The sequence below is a fragment of the Gracilinanus agilis genome, chromosome 3 (genome assembly GCF_016433145.1).
Source record: "Gracilinanus agilis isolate LMUSP501 chromosome 3, AgileGrace, whole genome shotgun sequence".
In the NCBI taxonomy this organism is placed as follows: domain Eukaryota; kingdom Metazoa; phylum Chordata; class Mammalia; order Didelphimorphia; family Didelphidae; genus Gracilinanus; species Gracilinanus agilis.
Window position 1 is genome coordinate 494,013,788 of NC_058132.1, and position 24,398 is coordinate 494,038,185.

General features: G+C 34.3%; 1 protein-coding gene across 1 annotated transcript; it reads left to right on the top strand.

Annotated features, from left to right (window-relative positions):
- The first annotated feature begins 2,409 nt into the window (after positions 1–2,409).
- IL18R1 (interleukin 18 receptor 1) lies at positions 2,410–23,946 on the top strand. The gene is given in 11 exon segments (XM_044669314.1): positions 2,410–2,417; positions 2,508–2,673; positions 6,499–6,646; positions 9,053–9,115; positions 10,948–11,062; positions 11,298–11,306; positions 15,779–15,909; positions 17,637–17,786; positions 20,706–20,864; positions 23,566–23,897; positions 23,899–23,946. Coding segments are annotated over 11 exon segments (1,329 nt in total).
- The last annotated feature ends 452 nt before the right edge of the window (positions 23,947–24,398 follow it).

Here is a 24,398-nt window from a genome sequence, read left to right on the forward strand (position 1 = left end):
TACATAGGAATAACTGTAATAAAATTTGAAGTATGAATATTTAGGGTACATATTTTTAAAAGGGGCTATCAGAGTGGTATGGTGAGTATCTCAGTGGATTGAGAGCCAGGCCTAGACACAAGAGGTCCTGGGTTCAAATCTGGCCTCAGCCACTTCCCAGCTGTGTGACCCTGGGCAAGTCACTTAACCCCCATTGCCCACCCTTACCACTCTTCTGCTTTAGAACCAATACACAGTATTGACTCCAAGATGGAAGGAAGGGTTTAAAGGATGGGGGGAATGCTATCAGTACAGATGAGAGAGAAGTCATGGTTGGTTGAAGGACTCTGGGGAACTTAATGAAGCTTTGTAACTGAGACTTGAATAATAATGATTAGGGTTGTAAGAGGGAGAGTATAATGAGCCAAGTATAAAGAAGGGATAGAATAAGTCAAATTGAAGAGGTGGGGAACATTAAGTAGAATTAGTTGTTCTTGGATAAATAAATGAGGAAGGGTTATAGAAGATAAAATTAAAAGATAGTTTAGGGGGCAGTTAGGTAGGTGGTTCAGTAGACTGAAAGCCAGGCCTACCAATAGAAGGTGCTGGCTTCAAATCTGGCCTCAGAAACGTTCTAGCTTTCTAGTGACCCTGGGCAAGTCACTTATCCCAAAATGCTGAGCCTTTTCTACTTTCCTGCCAATTTTTAGTATAGATTCTGAGATGGAAGGTAAGAGATTAAAAAATAAAAAAGACAGATTAGAATCAAATTTTGTAGAGACTTATGTTTCCAGTTTATTTATTAGGCAATGATGGAGTCTATAAAATGTGTTGGGCAACATAATATATTTTAGACATGCATTAGCAATGTTAATCTGAAAATTTTTGTGTAGGATGGATTGGAATGGGGAGAGTCTGAAGGCAACGAAACCAATTATCAAGTAAAACAAATAATGATGGCCTGATCTAGGGAGGAGGCACTGGAATGATGAAGACAAAGTTGAAAGAAATCTTGGTGATAGAATTGATAGGATGTGCTGACTTACTAACTGGAAATGGAAGAAAATTTTAGAGGAATATTGTGGTAGCCTCCATTTCCTTATCTCTAAAATGAGAGGATTAGGGGCAGCTAAGTGACTTAATGGATAGCGTGCCAGGCCTAGTGATGGAAGGTCCTAGGTTCAAATCTGGCCTCAGACACTTCCTAGCTGTGTGATTAGTCTGCTCATTGCTTTTTATGGCACAGTAGTCTTCTATCGCAATCATATACCACAGTTTGTTTAGCCATTTCCCAAATGATGGACACCCCCTCAATTCCAATTTTTTGCCTCCACAAAGAGAGCTGCTTAAATATTTTGGAACATATAAGTTCTTTTCCTTTCCCCCTGATTTCCTTGAGAAACAGACCAAGCAATGGCATTGCTGGGTCTAAGGCTATAATGAGTGTAGTTCCAAATTGCTCTCCAAAATGATTGGATCAGTTCATAGCTCCACCAATAGTGTATTATTGTCCCATGATTTTGTCTTTTACTGAACTATTAAATTACAAAAAACCCAAAGTCTTTTCCTCTTGAATGATGCCTTGAACACAAACACATTCATATATACATATATGTGTATGTCTCTACATATTTCTACATGTATGACATATATTAGTTCAACATAATTACAATTTACTATAATTATATATAATTTTAAAACATAATAGTTAATATATAATATATCTATGGTAGTTTAAGGGTAGGATAGTATATTTGCCTCAGTATATTTCACTTTATTTGGCATAGTTACAGCTTATTTAGATTGCATTAGGGTCCAAGTTCTGTGGTCAGTCATCTTTTCTAATTCTTCCTGCTTTGTTTCATCCACAATATGATAAACTTGTGTCCCTGCCCCATAAGTGAGCACTTATATAGCAGTATAAACAAGATAAGGCTAACCAGGTCTCATAGGCTTGCCAAAACTTTTAATAGTTTATCCATTAGTAAAGAGACTATAAGGAGAAATGATTACCCCTAAAAGCCATTAATACTTTAGTAGAGGGGCTGTGTGATATGATGGAAAGAGCATTGGTCCAAAATCAAGAGCCCTATATTCAAAGCCCAGGTCTACCATTTCTTCATTCTGTGAGGAATTTAACTCTTCTGCACCTTATTTTCCTCATTGAAAAATAAGGGAGTTGAATTGTGAAATTTATAATCTACTCCAATCCCAATATTCTGTGATTATTGTTCACCCTCTGCTACTCTATTACAGGTTAGTAAAATCGCTACTACAGATTTGTTGCAAAGCAGGAAGGATGGGTTTGGGGGGTATGTGGAAGAGGGTGTCATTCTCTGAGGGTTTTTATAAATGTCATTTACTTTTGTTTTCCTGAAGAAGAAAAAAAAAAGAAAATAGTATCTCATAAAGTAGGGCTAAACTGGCAGGATGGGAAGGTAAGTGTTTTGTTTTTTTGTAAGTCATATGCATAATTTCATGTTTTAAAATGCTTTAAATTGTCCTTAAACCTTTTTTCCCCCAACCAGAAATGAACATATGAAACGGAATATATTTCTCATTAAAAAAAACAAGCACAGTTGTTTTCACCCAAATAATTCAATGACTATAGAAGGACAAGTTGGGAAATTCTTAAAAATAAACTGTATTGATGATTACTACCAGAAAAAGGCCTATCATATATCTTTATTAAAGGTAACAATTATTGAAAAATTCTATTAAGTACTGAGGGGGAGACAGAGTTCAAGAAGAGCAGGTCTTTATAGTATTATACTTCTATCCTGTTCCATCAGTTGTTATAGGCTTATTATTTAAGGATTGTTTGTTTCTTTCATAGTAAATTCTCAATCTCCTTTGGGATTTAAAAAAAAAACTGGATGAGAAAGCTATTGTTTTATCTGCATAAGATGTGAGGAGTGTTAATCTAAATATAAGAACTGAGATAATTTGTGTTGAAATTTGCCAGAAAACTTTGGTTTTGCCTTATGTCCATAAGGGATTTACCAAAATAAAATTGTACGGAATTGATATTTGATGCCACTGCTAGCTATACATTGATTGAAAATGAAAATAAAGGTCCTAAAATAAAATAAAATGAAAGAGAAAATTGTATTTGCACCTGGACTGCAACACATGGGAGTTAGGCACCCCTATACAGCAATCCAAGAATCCTGGATCACATTTAGGCAGTTCGCTTCTGCTCCCACTGGTCTATTCTTGCTTTGTATAGGTGAATGGTCTCCCACCAGTGGGTAGTTAGTTGGAGAAATGCGAATAGCACACTCCAACCAAGTTTCCAAAACTTGTTGGTATAAACATGAAGGAAAGCAGCAAAACATTCGTAGTGTATTTGAAAGCTACTCCACCATAAAAATTCTTTATTGTAACTCCTCATGGAGAAGGAAGCCTTTCTTTCATCCCTAGATGAATTCAAGGTGAAAAGAATTTATCATTTTGACATATTGTTTTGTAGAGACAGGCACAGATACCTTTGTCGAATTTCTGATTCAAGCATCATCTCCTGATTATTGCCTGAGAGTTCTGGATGGCCCTGTTGTCAGAGGTACCAAAGCAATGAAAAGTAGTCAGGAAGACCTAAGTTCGAATGTGGCCTCTGAATTACCTTTAACTGTCATCCTATAACAAACAGTACAATTTTGCCTCAGGTCAATTTTTCTGGATCGATTTGATGAAAGCCAATTTTTCAATTTTTCTTAAGCTAATTTGCTTAATGATCAGCTTGCCTAACCATACTAAAGATTTTTGCTGCATTTTTTCCACTTAGGAGATTTCTTTTTAATTCCTTTTTTTTGGTTCTAAGTTCTACTGAACATTTTTGTATCATATCAGGTATGATTTTTATTTTTAATTTTTTTGCTTTTGAATATTTTAAGTATTTTTAGCTAATCTAAGAATGTTTCATCTGACTTGCATTATGTCCATTAAAAACACTTATCAAAATAAGCATTTAATATATAGATAATTTTAATTCCCTTTAAATATATTGACTTTTCTCCCCTACTGTTTAATTTAATTTCTGTACTTGCTCAGTCTGTTGATTGAAAGGCATTATGGGTTAGAAGGAAGAGCAATGATATGATGCCAAGACTTTAGTTTGTGTCTTCATTTTGCCACTTAGTAGCTATGAGCCTCAGTTTACTCATCAGGCAATGAAGAAGAGATTATTTGTATTAACTACCTCATGTGGATGTTGTCTAGAAATTTTATAGACCATAAAAACTCAATTTATAAGTTATTAATAGGCCTTTTGGGGCATTATTGCTGGTAAACTATCATTTATTGGATAATAGGTTCCCTACATTTTATTTTTCATGATGTGGTAATCACAGTGTGATGCAGAATCACAAAATAGTGACTGCCACAAAAAATAGTCGCATGGGCATGAGCAACTGCTTGAAATTAGTCACAAATAGTTATATTAGAGCTCAAAACATAGATTGCTGGCAACCTTCCTGTGCCATTTTTTGAAATAGGAATAATTATTTTCTGTTATGCTTTGAGTATCTTGTTCAGATATTATTTATTCATTGAAGTTCCTGAGCTTAAATGACTACTAGATTCAATTTGCTAGAATGACCTGCAATTCATTGGGCAAGTTTTCATAGATGTTCTGTATTTTTGTTCAGATTAATAAGAAAAATGAGACTAGCTTCATTTATGTAATGATTTAAAGTTTGCGCAAACCACTGAGCATTTGTTGTCATATTTGAACCCTGCAATAGTCCTGAGAGGCAGATGTTCTCATTGGCATTCCTGTTCTACAGATAAGGAACTTGAGACTCAGAGAACCTAAAGGATATGTTCAAGGCCATTTAGTTACTTATCTGGGGTGGGATTCAAGTCTGGGTTTTCCAGGTGTTTCAGGGAAAAGAAGTAGTTGGGAAGACCTAACTTCAAATCTGTCCTCTGAACTACCTTTAATTGTCATCCTTCCCATAACAAAAATGGAATTTTGACTCAAGTCAGAAAAGGGGATAAAAGTACATAGAACATTGGTCTTAGAGTCAGGAAGATCTAAATTCAAATCTGGCCTCAGACACTTGCTAGCTGTGATCCTGGACAAGTAACTTTACCATTGTTTGTCTCAGTTTCTCCATCTATAAAATGGCAATAATAAGAGCATTTGTCTCCAGGAGTTGTTGGGAGGAGCAAATGAGCTAATAATTATAAAGCAGTTATCACAGTGGCTGCGGCACAGGAAGCACAATAGAAATGTTAGTCGTTGTTCCTGTGATGTTTAGTCCAAGTCAACCAACTACAGGATACTGTTTGTCAAATAGTCCATGGGGTTGAAGATGATAATTTTCTTTGGGTGGGAGGGTGTGCTGTGACATACATAAAAAAGCATTAAAAAACAGCAACACCTATCACTGGGATGAGTGCCAGAACTCAGATGTGGACAGATCTTAAAAAAAAGCAGAGTTGTCATCTTTCCCCTAGCATTGTTTCAGGAAGTTGGCTTATAAACGTCATCTCCCCATTCGTTGGCAGAAGTGAAGGAAAGACTTTTGATGGCTTGTGGTTGGAAACTCAAACTTAATGGCTTGGATCATTGCCATTTTAAAGTTGGTCATCACTGACCAAAGGCAAGGGATGGGTAGGTGTGGTCGAGTGGGGGTGGATTTCCATTTCCTCACCTTCTCCACTTTCTTTTGTTTTCTAAAAATTCATGCAAGAGATATGGATTCCCTTTTCCCCAGCTCTTAAATGATATATGGATGCCTAAACATTGCTAAAATATTATTTGAGGAGAATATGTTGAATAAAAAAGGGGGAGGAACAAACATTTATTAAGTATTTTCTATGTGCTTGGAACTGTATAAGTATTGTCTTCTTTGATCCTCACAAAAACCTTGTGAAGCTATTAGTAGGTGCTAATATTAACCCTTTTACTGATGAGGAAAAACCAAGGCAGACAGAGGTTAATTTAAGTTACTTAACCCAGGATTATGCAGCTAGTAAGTACCTGAATCTGAATTTAAACTCGGGTCTCCTGGACTCCAGGCCCAGAATGCCGGCCATGACTCCATCTAGCTGTCTCTAATGGTCTCATATTTTTTCTGTGAAATTCTTCTAATAGTAGCAACATTTATTTTTTTGGTGATTCAGTTTGGGTTCTTGGCTAATAAAATGGTATTTTCTTTAACTTGCACTGTTCTCCATGCTGGCATAGCAAAGGATATTATTTACAGACTCCCTAAGGTGTATGATAAGACCACTAAGTAGAACAAAATATTTAAAACTAGGTACTGTGAAGAAATGGCTTGGTTTCTTGATGTTCATGATAATACTGATTATTATTACTTCAGAGATCAAATTGTCTTTTACCCTTAGAAAGAGTTCTAGGATCCTAGAATTTTTTGATTCATCACTTGCTACTCTTTGGTTTAATTTTTAAAAGACAAAGCATCTTTTATCATAAGATAACAGAGAGAACTGTTTTTAACACTGTTTTTTGCTGATGTAAAATGTTTAAACTTCTTTCTTTTGTAACCACAGAACTGTTCTCCAATTCCGGGGAATTCCAAACCATATATTTGGAAAAATGCTGAATTGAATGATGAAGGGAATTATACCTGTATATTTTTCCTTTTAAACAATGCAAGATTATTTAATGTCACTAAAACTTTCAGTGTAAAAATAAACGGTAAGAAAAATTATGAAAAACCGGAAAGACAGAAGCATGTTTGAATAATAAGTTTGTTTTAAATGGAGACCAGGTAGTTCAATGGATAGTCAGTCCTGGAAATGGGAGATCTTGGGTTCAAATGGGACTTCAGGCGCTGCCTAACTGTTTGATCCTGGGCAAACCACTTAACCCCAATTGCCTAGCCCTTACTACTCTTCTGCCTTGGAAGTGATATTTAGTATTGATTCTAAGAGGAGAAGGTAAGGCTTTAAAAATTACAAACTTGTTTTATACTTGTCTGCTAGTTTTAAATATGCTGAGCATACATACACATGTAGGTGTCAGAAGACCCAAACATGACCACAGACAGGTTCTGAACACAAAGATCCAAAGTCTGAAGCATATTGGTCCAAACCTTATTTTGAACTCTATCTGCATGGCAGCATTTTCAGGAGTAAATGAACATTTTTATGAGTAGATATTCCTACAGTCTAAAAAGGTTTTGTAGTCACTGATCCTTTTGGCAATCTGGGTAAGTTAGAGCCTTAGACATCATTTATACTCAAGTACTTTATGAGCTAATGACATCTTTCAGTATTTCACATAGTTATCTTTTTGAGGGGAAAAAAATCCTTACTTTCTAAGACAAAAGAGCATCTAAGAAAGCAATTGGGATTAAGTGACTTACCTAGGGTCACAGAGATAGGATGTGTCTGATTTCAGATTTGAACTCAGGACCTCCTATCTCCAAACCTGGCTCTCTAACCACTGAGCAACCTAGCTACCCCATATTTATTATATCTTACAGCAAAATGGTATTCCATTCAATTTATACATTAGAATTTGTTTAGCTATTCCCTGATCAATGGATATTGATTTTGTTTCCAGTTTTATGATACCACAAAAATATTATGAATATATTAAAATGTGAATTTATATGTGAATTTCTGTGTTTGACCTCTTTGAGAGATATGCCTAATAGGAGCATTTCTGGCTTGAAGTGTATATATATTTTAGTTACCTTTTCCCTCTTAATTCCAAGTTGTTTACCAGGATGGTTGGACCTCCTTTGGGCTACATCAAAGGTGTATTAATATAGCGATCATCCTGCAGCCTGAATCATATTGATTAAATTCTGCCATCTTTGCCAGTGTCCTGAGTGTGAGGTGAAACCTTAGAATTCTTTTAATTTGCTTTTCTCTTATTAGGAGTGATTTGGAACCATCTTTTCTATGATTGTTAGTTCTTTTGAGAATTGTTCAATCTGTTGGCCAATTATCCATTGGGCAATGGGTCTTGGTCTCTTATATTTATATTCACAAAGAATTTTATATAATCTATAATATATACTTTGGCTGTGAAAGGATTCCAGACCCTTATCAAAGATACTTGATCCAAAGATTGTTTTCTACTCTCTTGACAGTTTCCCTTTTTTTATCCTAACTGTACTGATTTTATCTTTGAAAAAGGTTTTAAATTTCATATAGTTGAAATAGTCTCTTTTAACTTTGGTGACCACTCCTATCTATGATTTGCCTGAGAATTTGGCTGAGAAATCATTAAGGCACAGTTTTAAATAGTTCTTCTATTCATTTTTTCTAATTGAAAAAATTACATTTCATATTTAGGTTAAGTTGGGTTTAACAGTGATATATGATGTAAAATGCTAGATAGAATTCTTTCCTTCCTTTCTCCCTTCCTTTCCTTCTTTCTTATATTTATTTATTTTTCAAAACTGTTTTCTAGTTTTTTCCAGGAGTTCTTGTTCAATAGGGAATGCTTTCTAAAAGAGTTTATGTTCTTGCATTTATTGAACAGTAGGCTATTGAGTTTGTTTCTGATTCTAATTCACTTAGTCTTTAACACTGCTCTAATTTTCCATTTTTTAACGTACTAAATGGATTTGATGATTGCAGTTTTATAATATGGTTCGAAGCCCTTTAGGTGATATTAACACTTTGTTTATACTTTTATATAATATTTCTCTCAATTCCAAACCTTTTCTTTGTTCAAATACATGTTGTTAATTCATCTAGTCCCATAAATGGACTCTTTGGTTTGATTACTAAAACATTAATCTACAAATCGATTAAAGGAGGATCAGAATTTTATTATTTGGATTGGACCCAGCTATGTATAACAAACACTCCTGCCAGTTATTTTAAGCCTTCTTTTATTTCAGTAAAGAAAGTTTTATAGTTGGTTCTTTGTATGTCTTGAACATACAAAAAAATTAACTCCCATAAATCTTATGCATTTTCTAGTTATTGTAGGATGGAATGAAATAATTGTTAAATGGAAACATGTCATAAATGTGGTAAACATTTGGACCTCAAGTGTATTGAATATAGTTATCGAACTTTAATGTATGCATTAAAAAGGTACTGTACCTGAATAATGTATTTTTCCTCTTTAAAAAAGCAGATAACAGAAATACAATACCAACACTATTTGGGAAAAGGATTAATTATGTGGAAGCTGAATTAGGTATGTTTTTAAAACACTCATATCCTATGTTTATACAAAAGAGTTGGGGAAAAGGAGAGAATTGGGTTTTTAATAACCTTTGGCCAAAGGGATCAGAGTAGCTCAACTAGATGTAGAAATGGTCAAATACTTAGGTCAGTTGTCTATCTGTCATTGTTCTGGTGAAGCTATCCTATAAAGGAAGTTAAAATTTCTTGTTTTTATAGAATGTGTGAGTTGGAAGGTACTGCAGCTATTACCTAGTCCAATCTATATCTAAAAGGAGTCTCCTCTCTAATATGTCTGAAATTGGTCATCCAGTCTCTGCTTAAAGACCTCCAGTGATCTCATCTCTCAAAGCACTCAATTCCAGTTTTGGACAGCTCTAATTTTAGGGAGTTTTTCTTTATATCAGACCTAAATTTCCTTTCTACAATTTCTACTGATTGTCCCTACTTCTACCCTCTGGAGTGAAACATAATAAATCTAATCCCTCTTCTGTAGGAAATATTTATGGATATTTTAAAGACAGCCCTCTTGTCCACTCTTTTGTCTCATGTTTTTTCTTCTTTAAACTAAACATTGCCAGTTCCTTTAATCATGGCACTTAACAATCTAGGTTACTCTTCTCTACTTGCACTGCAGTTCACCAGTGTCTTTCAACTGTGGGGTCCAGAATTGAATATAATATTCCTAAATTCTGAGATCTACCTTCATGGTACCATTATAATTTGACTGTTTGGTTGTAAAGTTAAGAAAAAGAGCATGAACAAAATTCCATTTAGTCTTATTGCTGGAAATGGAAAACTGGTTGATTTATATTTTTTGAATTAAGAAGAGGACTCATTGAATGAGGGAATGATTGAGTACCAGAGTTGGAGTTAAGAAGGCATGACTGTAAATCTTTGGACCTTACTTATGTAACTGTGGACAAGTTACTTAAATTATCTGATCTTCAGTTACTTGATCTGTGAAATGATATCAATAACAACATTATAGAGTGGTGATGAGGCTAAAATAGTATCAAACACTTTATGAATCTTAAATGCTATATAAATATCAGCTGTGGGATGTGAGCAAATTATCTAGATTCTTCAGTTTTCAATTTCTCAGTCTGATGGAATAAATTGTCACTGAGATCTCTTTTAGCTCTAAAATTCTTTGGTTTATGATTCTAGGAGCTGATTTTACTTTCTCTGAATAACTTTCTCAATTAATGCAACTTGACATCTTTCTGTAACTTATAATCTTAAGAGAGTTGCCTGGAGACACTGACAATTTAAGTGACTCGGTGCTAAGGATCACCCAGCCAGTATATTATCAGAGCTGGGACTTGAATCCAGGTCCTTTAGACTCTGAGATCAGTTCTTTATCCACCATTCTTTATTTAATGAGTTGTACTAGTTGACCTCTGAGATCTCTTCTCATTCTGACAGACTATTAGTCTATAACCTAGTCCTTTAGATCTCATCCTGGGAACCTAACTACCCTTTGTAGCATTATTACCATGAGGTAATGTATTATACATTCTAAACAATCAATTCTTAAAAATAAAATTTTGGATTACACCCCATATGCAAAATTGGGGACATCTTACAAATAACCACATAATTTTTCAATTTCCTATATTTAGATTTTTCTAAGTTGAGGTTGTTTAAAACAAGGCTTGAGTATTTATAATTTTTAAGTGCTTAGTTTCATATTCTATAAAAATACTTCACATATATTGGTGATGATGGGACATTTGGGTAGTATTACTTTCTTAATATTGTTTTGGGTGGGGGGGGTGGGACTACAGCTTTGGGTTTGGGCTAACAGTAAATCTTTCTTTAAGATTGTGTTTCTTTGTCTAGGAAAAGAGAAAACACTCAACTGTACTGCTGCCCTGAAGGATCCTACTGATATTCTTTACTGGAATTTTTTTAATAATAGCGATAATAATATAAATATAAGGACACTACATTACAGGTGGTATCTGAGTGCACTTTACAATATGTCAAATTAATTTTTTCATATGTTATAACTTGTAACATGCCATTTTATTCATCAAAGTACTTGAATATCTTGTAGTTAAACAGGATAATTGATTGTGCATAAAATGATTACACAGACCTTCAAACCTGAAAAAGCAGAAAGAAGATTGATCACAAAAACTAGACCACAGAGCAACTAATTGGCTTAGTGGATTCAGAGTCAGGCTTAGAGATTGGAAGTTCCAGCTTCGAATCTGGCCTCAGATATTTCCTACCTGTGTGACCCTGGGCAAGTCACTTAACCTTGGTTTCTTATCCTTTATCACTCTTATGCCTTGAAATCAATACTTATTATTGTTTCTAAGATGGAAGGTAAGGGTTAAAAGAAAATCTAGACCACACACAGAAACACAGACTTTTTCTCTCTTTCTTCTCTCTCTCTCTCTCTTTCTCTCTCTCTCTCTCAAAAATCAAAATGGTAAATAGGGCTTCCGAGTCACCCACTCACACAAGATTATTTGATCTGTTTATATATACATACATGTATACATATATGTGTATATATGCACATATATATATATATATACACACATGGACATACACAGTCTAACACATAGTTGTGCAATTATAGATATTTCCGAGCTGGAAGGGGCTTTAGAGAACTAGCTCACTTTGTTCCTTATCTTTGGTCAGCTTGTACAAGCAGTGGTGATAATGGGCTTAGCTTTTCTCATAGATATCTGGGTAGCTGCATAGCAATCTACAGGTTTGGGAACTGCAGGGGAATATTTTTCTCATTCTTAACATAGATCAATGCATCAAGGATTCCATTCCTTAATAGCATAGTATGAAGGAAAGAGCATTGGGCAGCATCATCTACCCCAGCTAAATACGTGTGTTCTTCTTATGATAGGCAAAGGCAGCATCCATGTGTTAACTGTTCATTGATCTATGAGAAAATCAGAAGACTAAGGCCACTTCCAACCTCTCACACTTAATCTGGTGTAATATTCGACAAGTCACTTGTCCTCCTGAGGATCCATTTCCTCACAGAATGAGGATTTACACTATCTTGCCTCCAAGAGTAAGAATTGGGAAAAGTGCATTTTAACTGACAATCCTTATATGAGGGTGAGTTGTCATTATTATCATCATTCAAATAGTGGCCAAGAATTGAAAGGTCTGTGGAAACCTTGGGAAAGAGATCATAATATAAACAGATGTGTGGACTATTTGGGCCACATAGTTCTTTTTTTTTAACTTTTTACATTTTATCTTAGAATTGATGCTAAATCAAGGCAGAAGAGCAGTAAGGGCTAGACAACCAGGGTTAAGTGACCTGCCCAGAGTCACACAACTAAGAAGTGAACTCAGGACCTCCCATCTGTATGCCTGACTCTGTCCACTAAGCCACCTAGCTGCCTTGGCTCATATAGTTCCTCATAGCTTACAAAGTGCTTTTCTTATAATAGCTCTAATGGGTAGAACATGCTTGTATCATTATCTCCATTTATAGGTTAGGCCACTGAGACTAAAAAAGCCTAAATAAATCATTCAGAGTCCCCCGATTAGATAGCATAGTTGCTAGAGCACTGAACTGGAAGGCTTTAAGATCTGAGCTCAGATCCTACCTCAGATATTTATTAGCTGAGTAACCTTGGTCAAGTCACTTAATCTCTATTTGCCTCATTTTCCTCATCTGTAAAATGTGTCAGCCTGGCCCTCTATTCACTAAGCTGCCTATTCCAGGTGATTTTTAAGCTCTGAAAAGACTAATAGTATTACTATGTTTTATACTATCTATAAACAGATCAAGAACCTGTGTTGAGTGAGTGGAGAAGAGACTCTTCTTAACCATTCAAGTTGCCATTTCACTTTTTTTGCAGACATTGCTCTGGATATCCAGTTTTGGGGTTAAGTCAATGAATATAGCCATCATTTGGGGAACTTTATCTGGTGGAGTCAGATCTTAACAATGATTGACTGAAGTCGTACCCTTTATTTTCTTCCTAACCCATTTGGTTAATAGAATCATATCTCTGGAGATGGAAGGGTGCTCAGAGGGCATTTGTTCCACTCCTTCATTTTAGGGATAAAAAAACCTAGGCTCAGAGTTTGGTCTTTTCACACTTCTATTGTGGAAACTTTTAACTTAACACCTTGTGATTTAAACATATAACATCAGACAATTTAAAACTTGTTATTTTTTTTGTCTAGGTACCAACTGTCCCCTTACCCAATACCTACATTCCTTAGTGCAAGGGAGATCTGACTGCTTTCTCTCCCCAAAAGTTTAATGTGGATTTGCTGCTTGATATTCTTGTGTCATTACTGGTTACAGCACGTTGTGCAACTAGTAAATTCATTTACAGTACTTCATATTGCTAAAGCCTATATTTGCCAACTCAGTTGTGCAGAAAATGATATATTAATCACAGCGTTCCTTCAGATAACATCCTTTGACACAGAATGACATTATACTTTATCCATTCTCTAAAAATCATTACCCACACAACTTGTTGATACTCATTCCCTGAACATAATCAGTAACATGTAGATATTGCTTCTGTGATGAAAAATACTTTTCTAAAAAGACTTCAAACTCAAGATTTAAGCATAGTAATTGTTATCTTTAATTCATAGTCCTTTTAAAATAGTAAAATCTGTATTATATATGTAAATTATATATTAAATTATTGTATTTTATTTTAATATAACATATGTAATATATAATAGCATATATAGAAAAGAATGTGGAGAATAATACCAGCTTCTCAGTTAATATGCAAGAAGAGAAATAAAGGGAGTTCTTCAATTCAGTTTTTCAAATTATAAAGAAAAAAAATCTATGCAGTGGGTCAATCATCATTTCCACAGTTGGATAATAAACATTTATACGGTACTTATATTACTTTGGGCTAGTAAAGTGTTTTACACATGCTATTTCAATTGGTCCTCAAAACAATCCTCTATGGGGGTGTGTGCCATTATTGCCATCTTAAAAATGAGAACACTGACACTAGGTGAGGTGATTTTCCTAGGTCACATGGCAAAGAGAGTTATTAATTGCTGAAAGTACCCATACCAAAAAATGTCATTCATCATCCCAATCTTTATAAGGTTATTTTAGCACATAATCATCTTAGAGCAGCTGGTAGTATAGTGGATAAAATGCTGAACCTGGACTCAAGAATACCTAAGTTCAAATGCAGCCTCAGGAAATTTACTAGCTGTGTGTCCATGAGGAAGTAATTTTTCCTCTAATTCCCTTTCCACATCTGTAAAATGGGGATAATAATAGCACCTAGTTTTCAGGGTTGTGAGTATCAAATGAGATTATATTTGTGAAAAAGGGTTTAGTACAGTGTCTGCAGCAGAGTAGTGCTTATCCTCTTCCTCCTTACTCCAAAATGAAAATGGCTTTTAAATAAGTTCTTACACTAGAGGGCAAATCCTACTGAGAATATCTCGAAGCGACAGTTTTTGTTATTGTTGTCATTCAGTTATGTCACACTTTTTGGACTCTAATTGGGATTTTCTTGGCAAAGATGTTGGAGTGTTTTTCTGTTTCCTTCTCCAGCTCATTTCACAGATGAAGAAACTGAGGTAAACAGAGTTAATTGACTTATCCAGGAGCACACAGCTAGTAAACATTTGAGAAATTTGAACTAAAGAAGATAAATTTTCCTGACTCCAGGCCCACCAAGATGCCCAAGGGGCAGTGTTTTCTTTTTAGCTAAATTATCATAATGTTGCATTAAATAATGGAAGTAAAATGCTGCACTAAATTGAGGCATCATAGGGCAAGCCAGGGGATAGAAAACCAGCCTTAGGGAAGCCTAAATTCAAGTCCTTCTTCTGACTGAGACTGGATTTGTAACCCTGGGCCATACACCAGGTAAACTCCTAAGACTTATGGCTGCAGAGAAGATACCTTCTTAGTTGTCTTGTATAGGAAGTTTCTTCATTGGGAATTCCAGATACCAAGAAATTTGTATGTCATATCAAAAAGGAAAAAAAATATAAGAGGTCATCAGCTAGAGATTGGAAATCTTTGTTATATGAAATTTTATCATATGCATGTATGTTGCATAAGGCTTGAACATTTTTCTATCCTTAAGCCTTATAATTACTTCTTTGTAACACAAAAATTTCATTAGAAACATCTTTGTATTTAGAAATGGCCAAGGTGGTATAATTCCTTTCTTAGTTAAACCCAGACTTATAGGTGCTAAAGTTATGGATGTATCATTTATGAAAGGAAGACTCTAAATTTGAGATTTTTGAAACTCTTCCAAATTCAAGAAAAGAGAGTATAAACTTTAAAAAGTCCTTTCAAATCCATTGATCTCAGTGGTTTCAAATTCAGACCCTACCTGCAAGTAGAACTCATTTTAGGAGAGTGGAGAACAATGAATATGATCTTTTTATATTTGAATCTTTGTATTTTTATTCTATGGCCAGAATTTTAGTCCTGAATCACTCTTTTAACATTGATTCCAAGCAGTCTCTGATATCCCTTGATAAGTCATTAGAGAAAACAATATTCTCCTTCATTATCCTTTTAAAATATCTATTACTGGGTGGGAATTGCACATGTAAGTTATAGTGGTTATTGCTGAAGATTTACCCATATATGGATTATTGTATTCAAATAATATTTTGGTAATGTGAAGTGAACATTATGACTAAACTTAAACTTTTCTTATAGTGCCAAGGGACTTGTTTCCAAGTTCCTGGAGATCAAAACTGTCAAGAAAGAGAATTTGAATATTTGGTATAATTGTACCTTGGCATCTGCTGAAATCCTTGAGACTGTAGGATATTTCTTGAAGAAGAAAGGTTTGTTAGCAAATTTTACTTCAGGGTTTTGATACTATTAGCTCTGGGAGGGTGTTTGTAGAATCACCTAGCCTTACCCACCTCATTTTACCAATGGAGAAATTGAGACCAGGAAAGATAATCCTTTGTTGCACAACTAGTTAATGCTGTAGTTGGTACTAGAATCCAGGTCTCATTGCTTTCCATTATACTGATAATTCTCTTATTAGATGAAGAAATAGAAAGGAAAATGCATTTCATTTTACTGTTTTCTATTATAGAAACTAGTGACCAGAGCTAAGAATCAAGGGTCTAGTATTATCAGCTTTGGAGGTGATTGAAATCAGTCTGGGTGGAATTCAGGGGTCTCCCCTACCTCCCTTTCTTTTCCTTCCTTCCTTCCTTCCTTCCTTCCTTCCTTCCTTCTTTCTTTCCTCCCTGCCTCTCTAAATGAATGAATGAAACTGAATTTTAAATGAATTATGAAACTCTTAACTACAATAATTTTTCTTCATGAGAATATATATACATTAAACAACTCATCCACAGATATTTACATATAACACACACACACATATATACATATACAATTTTTTTTGCTTCCTAGTTGGAGGCCTGAAAGTCCTTTAGCTTTTCATATTTAGTTGATCTTTGCTTCACTCAAACATGTACAGTGCCCTGAGCAAAGGGATAGGAAATCAGAGGGGCTAGGTAGTGAGCCAAAGGGGTTGCTCCTGCTACTGTTTTTCCTCATTTCTTTTTCTGCCTTTCTTCCAGTTTTCCTTCTGTTTCAACCCCTTATATACAAAGCCACCATCTATCAAAGACAGACAGGAGGAGAAGTCCCTTATGTTCCAAGGAGGATGGCCTGGATGGTAGAAGGATGGGCATGAAGAATATAGTAAAATGTAGATATTTAATCTCAAATAAATGTCCAGAGATATATTAGCATTAACTCCCCAGGTCCTTTATTCAACAACCACAGTCATTTATATATTGTTTTAATAGCTAATTGTACTAGAAAGTCTATAATTATTTATTTTATTTCACATTTAAAAATTCTTTTTTTGATACTTTGTTTTTATATTGACCTTTATTTTTTCTTTTAAAAAATTTTCATTTTTTCTTTAAATTTACTTTTTTTCAATTAATGGAATTTCATTTTCTCTTCCTCTTATGCCCTCCCACACATTGAGAAAAAAAGAAAAAGAAAAACAAAACCTCAGTGAGAAATATGCAGAGTTGAGGAAAACAAATTCTCACATTGGTTATATCCAAAAAACAGTTTCAATCTGTGCTCTGAGTTTGTCACCTCCAAGACAGGAGGTAGATTGTTTGAGTTTCACCTCCGAAACTATGGTTGATCAGTTACATTGATGAGAGTTTTTAAGTAAAAGACTATAATTGAGAATCATGGCAGAGAATAGGATTTTTTCCCCAAAATATGGGGGCACTGTTGGCACTAAGATATAGTTATGTTCCCAAGTTTCTAGCTGAATTGTTTCCAAATTTCCACCCTTTTCTTCTCTATTTCTCTTTTCACTTCCCATTTTAAATCTGTATCCTTAAGGGTGGCATTACTTAAAATTTGTCTTCTAGACAGAACATCCTACTGAGGCAAAGGGATAATAAACTCTTGGGTTGAGAACAAGATGTTTATGAACCTGTGATGGAAGTGGAGGGCATTAAAGAGGCTGGATGATTTTTTAATTAAAAATAATAATTTTCTTTTTTTCTCTTTTTTCCAGAAGGTCCCGCTGATATTTCCAGAAACATTTTTATTATTGCCCTTGTATCTTCAGCTTTAGTCATCTTCCTGGTGATTATGTGTGTCATTTATAGAGTTGATATACTTTTATGTTACAGAGACTTACTTAGAAGAGATGAGACTTTACTAGGTAATATATATCACTATACTGGTCTCTCTTTTCTTGTCTCAAGAATATACTCCATTCTCAGTTGAGAAGTTAATGTGCATTTAATTGTATCGCATTGTTATGACATGATATTTGTTGTTAGTTATAATTATAGGAAAGATTCTAGGGATAAACAGTATCTACTGTAATCTGTGCTGACACTTTGAATTACCTTAGCACTTAATGAGTTTTTACTGTACTCTCTTCTAGTTGTCTAAATGTTATTTAGAAATTCTGCTCTGACTGTTTTATGTTTATGTCTGTCAGTCTTGTGCCCTTCGAAGATGTTGGAAGCTACTTTAAAAAAAGGTCTTTTTTCTTTTATCTGTGCTACATAGCGTTTTATTCGTAATAAATATTCATTGAACTAAGATGAATTGCAATGATTATTTTGGCCTGGCAACATTGGGTAATGGGAAGAACATTGGATACAGATTCAGAAAACCTGGATGATTTCTAGTACTAGCTCTTTTCCTCATTACTATGTGACCTTGGGCAAATCAATTGTCATTTTGAAACTGTTTACTCACTTGCAAAATGAAGGATGAGTACTAAGTAACTTAGGTGTAAGAGAGGATAGAGTGCTGGGTCTGTATAAAAGAAGGCTTGAATTCAAATATAGACTCACACAGTGACTAGCTGTGTAACTCTGGCCATGTCACTTAAACTCTCTCTGATTCCGTTTCCTCGTATGAGTTGTTTAAAATGTAGCATTCTTAGAATAACTCTTACAACATTATGTATTTAGTCCAAGAAACAAAGATTTACTGTTAACACATTGTTCCATTGTGGTTAAACACATAAGTGTCAACATATAATGTCAACTGTGGCCATTTGTAAGTTTGAATTGGCCTTTATTTATTACAACCTTACTCCATGTAAAAATGTGCTTTGCTATTATTTGTGCTTTTGTATGTCTTCCACTTGGAATTCCAGCTTTACTTCATATTCTAATATGATGGCACATCTAATTAGAGTTTTAGTCTAACAAATAATAATACTTCACAATAGGAAAATCAATTCTTATTGTAACAAAGGATAGCAGTTCTCAGTAGTGTTCCCCATTTTAGTCCAAGGGCCCTAATATTGATTAAAATAAGAATTATAGGTTATTACATGAAAGAACATTTATTGTGAGTCTTCATTAATCAAAATTAAACAAGTACAACAGGAAATAATTTAATCCTGAAGTTGGTGAGACTGAAAGATATTTGAGATTAATGTGATTGGAATTATGTATGCTGACAGATGGAAATGTTTATCTGTAAAATCAAGGGGGCCTTTTCAACTCCCAACATTTTATGAGTCTAGGTATAGCTAATTGAATTACACTGTTGGAACATATCGTATTACAAAATCTGATCAAGAAACACAATAGCCTTCACGTGTGACTAGGTAAATGAATTAGTAAAGGATTAATAAATGGAATTCTAAGAGAATATTGAATTGTTTCTTTCAAATCCATTTGTGCTAGTTACATGTCCTTTTAGCCATTAGATCATTTTCATATTCCTATCCTTTGTAATACTTCTTTCCTCCACTAATTTACATATATCATAGATATGACTTCACACTTAGATTTTCTAGGAACTATTTCCTGATGGACACTTTCCCCACTCTGAACACTCTTTATGTTTCTCCTTGATATTTATGGCTTTTCAATTTATGTCATGTTATTTTGACATGCTATTATGTTGCCTTGTGATTATTCTCATTACTTCATTAGTGTGTGTTTTGTCTCCTTAACTAGATTGGAAGATCCTAGAAGTTTGAAGCATCTCCTAATTTGGAGGGGTATCCTATGTAATAGGTGTTGTTGTTGGTCAATTAGCATCAACTCAGTTTTCCTCTTTGTTCCTTGAGCAGCAAAAAATTATATCCTTTTGGACTCAATAGGGCAGTTATTATTATTATTAGTGAGTAGTGTCTTCTTCTATGCCAGAAGGTTTTCTTAATGAAAGATAATGTTATACTAACTCTTGTACACCCCTTTCTAGTATTGACTTCTCAAACTTTATCTCTGTTTTTCCTTTCCCTTGAGTAAATTCATCACCTGAAGGTATTATATAGATTGATCATTGAGGTAAGTCAGAGTCAAAGTTGGACATTTCTACTGTCATCTAACAAAAGAATGACTGGTTACCTTCCTTCTTTATCAACTCATGGAACTAAGTTAGCTTGTTAGGCATTTACTATTATTTAGCATATATATACATACATATATATATGTATAAATATACATATATATATATATATATATATGACATACCCCTATTTGGATTTTGAGGTCTTCAAAGCCCAGAGCAACTTACATTTCTTTCCATCCTCTACATTGTCTATTACATTCCAAGGTACATAGCAGGCACTTAGGTGATTGATAGCACAGCAGGAAATCAGTAAATACTTGTTTGATGTGTATATGATCTTGTTCCGAACTTTATCTCACTTAAATCCAATTTATGAACTGATGTCAAAAGGCAACAACTAATAGATGATTATAGGTAAAATCTGTTACTGACATTCAACAAATTCATCATGTAAGAAGAGAAAATGACATGTGGGGTATATGTTAAAGCTAATATTTCTCTCTTTGTTGGTTGTAATCTTGGTGGTTTTTCTATATTAGAATTATTTAAGTTGAGGAAAAAAAATTTTAGCCATATGATAGAGCCTCCTAAAATGTATTTCAATTCAAATTTCCTTAAAATACATTTATGTACCAAGGAGTGTTTCCTTTATTTTTAGGGGGGTGGCTATCTGCTAAACTGATATAATTTAGTATTCTTCAAGTGATATCTACCAATTATCAATATCTTAAACATTTTCTCTAAATTATGGTGTTGATAAAATTTGATTTACATGCCCAGTAACTTGAGGAAAACTTTTCTTTCCCCTCCCCAGATGGAAAAGAATACGATGCATTTGTGTCTTACCTGAAAGACAGTCAATCTGATAATGGAGAAGAGAACAAATTTGCTCTTGAGATTTTACCTGAAGCCTTAGAAAAACGCTTTGGCTATAAATTATGCATATTTGAAAGGGATATAATTCCTGGAGGAGGTAAGCAAAGAGAATATACCTTGAAAAACCAGTGAAGATGTTTTTTGTCTCAACAATAAAGGGAGAAAGTAGTTACGATTTAACATTTTAAACATGTGAAGGACTTCTTTTCTTCTTGTCTTTTCTGGAAAAAAAAAGAACAGCACACATAAACCTATAGTATCTGTGGTTTTATTTCAGGTTTATCCAGCAGCTATAAACGTGTTAATTGTGGTAGCTCTGGTAACTTCCTTTCTAAGAATCCGTTTATTTTCTGTTCTCTGAAACTGTGGGGTTGGCATACTGCTTTTAAGATCAAGTTTGATATTAACAAATGTTTTTGATCTAGAGAATTCCTTTCAGAAAGTCAGAATACTGTGCCTATTTTGATGAAACATTTTTGTGGGACAAAAGTTGGTTCCCACTTTTAAGAAACTAACCATTATGCATCTAGCTATCTCTATAACAATATTTGCTGATTTTAACAAAGGCAGCCATTAAGTGAAAAAAATTAAGAAAATTGGGGAGTTGGTAGTAAATAAGAATAAGGAATAATAATTATCCCTTTATCAATGACTTTTTGGAGAGCCTACCATCATCCAACTGGCCACAAAGAGGTGAATTTTTCAATTGTAGGGATTACAGAATGGCTGTGATCTGTGTCAGTGGGATTACCTATATCTGTGAAATTATAACTCTTTGAAATGCTGGTGTGTGTTTATGTGTTTGTGTGTGTGTGTGTGTGTGTGTGTGTGTGTGTGTGTGTGTAAATGACAAGAAAAGTAGGACAAAGATCCCCAGCCTCTTTCTGTCTTTACCCAGGTCCTGATTCACATGGATCACAATTGGCATTACAGGAGGGGAAAAGCATGAAAAATAATTTTTTCATGTGAATTAAAATAACTGTTTAGATAGAAAGAACCTAAAAGTAGCAGAAGAAAAGCAATTCAAAAGACACATTTAAATATCTAGGGGATTTTTTAGTTAACCAGCCAGATGTGACTTGAACCTTTGCCTCTCAAAAGAACAAAAAATAGCCTTCTTTCCCACTGATGTTTATTTACTTATTGATGAATTAATTCATTTGTTTGTTTGCTCTTACAGATGTCATTTCAAAACAAAATATTTTTAATTAACTCATTTAACAAAATAAATGGCAAGAAAGATTCCACCCCAAACATAGTCTTAGGCATTCTCCTGCAGATTAATTCATACTACCAGTGAAAGAGGAGACCAAGGAAATATGTATGGCTGAGACTACTCTTAGGGTAGAGCAGCTGATCTCTTTTGACGATGTCACAATTCTGTTTTCTGTCACTCTTGACAGGTGTCTGCTGACCGGGTGCTCTTAGTGATTTCATTTTCTCTCTGTGCTAGCCTTTAGCTAGCATGCGGTTTTGCTACACCACAGCTATAGAATCACAGCTCTAAACAGCTGAGATGATTTCCACTCTTGAGCTAGCAACCCACAACAACTAACAGAACATACACAACTAGCTAGAAAAAACACAAAGACATTAGGTTCTCTCCTTTGAACTGCTTCTTTTCCTGCTGTTATTTGTGGGTTTTTCAGAGTGAAATTGTTTTTTTTTTTGTTTGTTTGTTTTTTTTAGGGCAAAGAAAATTCTTTTCAGCTTTTTATGAATCCCAAATTGCTAAGCACAGTTTATGCATATCAGAGGGGCTGGGAAGAGAAGAATCTGGCCTATTTATACCCTTTTTTTCTTCATTTCTGTTATCAACAAAATCACTGTCCTCTATACACATGTGTATATTATGTTTTATATTTATGGAATGACATTTTAAAAGGTACCATGACTTTGTGAGCAGGCATCTAGTTGCTCTTAGTGCTAGGAAGACCCGAGTTTAAGTCTTACTTCTGCCACATATTGGCACTGTAACCCTAAAAAAAAAACATTTAAACTCTTAGTAGTTTAGGCTAATGATGGCCAAACTTTTTAAAGAGGGGGCCAAAGGAAAGGAAATGCTCATCTGTCAGTCTGTTTCTAAGGCAACTCTTTCAAAGTTTCATTGTATTGTATCCTACTCATTGTATTCATCAGATTAGGAATAAAGTTGTGCTGCTGGATAGAATGTTTCAGGCCCCTCCCCCAGCATCTGGCCTATAGGCCATAGTTTGCCCATCACTGGACTCTAGGCAATTTGCTTAGACTTTATGTTACTGAGAAATTACCTTCCTTTATTAGTAGACAGAGTTCCCTCAGTTGGGAGTTTCCTATATGAAATCATGAGTCCAGTCATATGTTGAAAGGAAGGAGATTTGAAACTAGATTTGAAATTCAGAGTTTGAATTTGTAACTTTCCTTAGATACTAACTGTATTAACTTGAGCAAGTTGTGTCATTTCTCTAGGCTGTTTCTTAGCCTATAAAACTGAGACAATATTTATACTATTTCTTTTACATGGTGCTTTTAAGAAAAACATTTTATAAATGCAAATACAACCTAAATATGAGGTTCTCATAATTAGAAAAGATGAGCTCTTTTTTAATGAGCCTATATAAACAAAGAAATTATTATTTTCTAGTCTCATTTTCTAATTGGGAATAATGCGATGGCTTCCAAAAAGATACCCTAATTTTATATGGTTGAAAAATATAAAAAATATGCCATACTGCTCCTAATGAAAAGTTTTCAAATGATTATTATCTCCTGGCTATTCTTTTACCTTTTCTAACCAAATACATATCTTTAATTATCAGCTATTGTTGATGACATCCATTCATTGATTAACAAAAGCAGAAGGCTAATCATTGTCCTGAGTGAAAACTACATATCTAATAAAGTCAAATATGAACTTGAAAGTGGACTCCACGAAGCACTGGTGGAAAGAAAAATTAAAATAATCTTAATCGAATTCACACCGATTCGGGACTTCACATTTTTGCCACAATCCTTGAAACTGCTGAAATCTCACAGGATTTTAAAGTGGAAAGCAGATAAGTCTCTTCCTTACAACTCAAGATTCTGGAAGAATCTTCGATATTTGATGCCTGCCAAAAATCCCCAAACTGTTTTTTCTTTAGATCCCTTGGGGAAATGAATTGTTGCCTGTTTTTTCAAAGTTTCAACCTTCAAAATGACTAAGTTGAGGGCTTGGTTATAAAAACATAATAAGACTATATAATGAAAGACTTAAATGAAAATCACCTCACTTCTTTCTAGCAAACTGAAGAGTTTGTTTAAAATAAACCTTATTTTGCTTCTTCATCATATTGAGAGGAGCCAAATGAACTCTTCTTTCCTCTCCCTTCTTCTGTTTTGCCCTAACCTCAAGTTTTGTTTCTAGTCTCCAGAAGGGGATGCATGTATTTTGTACTATGTTTTCTTTGCCTGAGTGTAGATTTTTAGTTCTGAATGAATAATAATCCCACTGGATTAAGTGGTTTCTATTAAGAGATAAAAGAATATTTCATAAAGATTGAGGTAGGTGCCTTTATTCTCCCTCAATAATTGACTATTTCTTTAGAGTACATATGCAAAATATCTTATTTATACATTTATAAACATTTTATTTAGATATTTATAAATATCT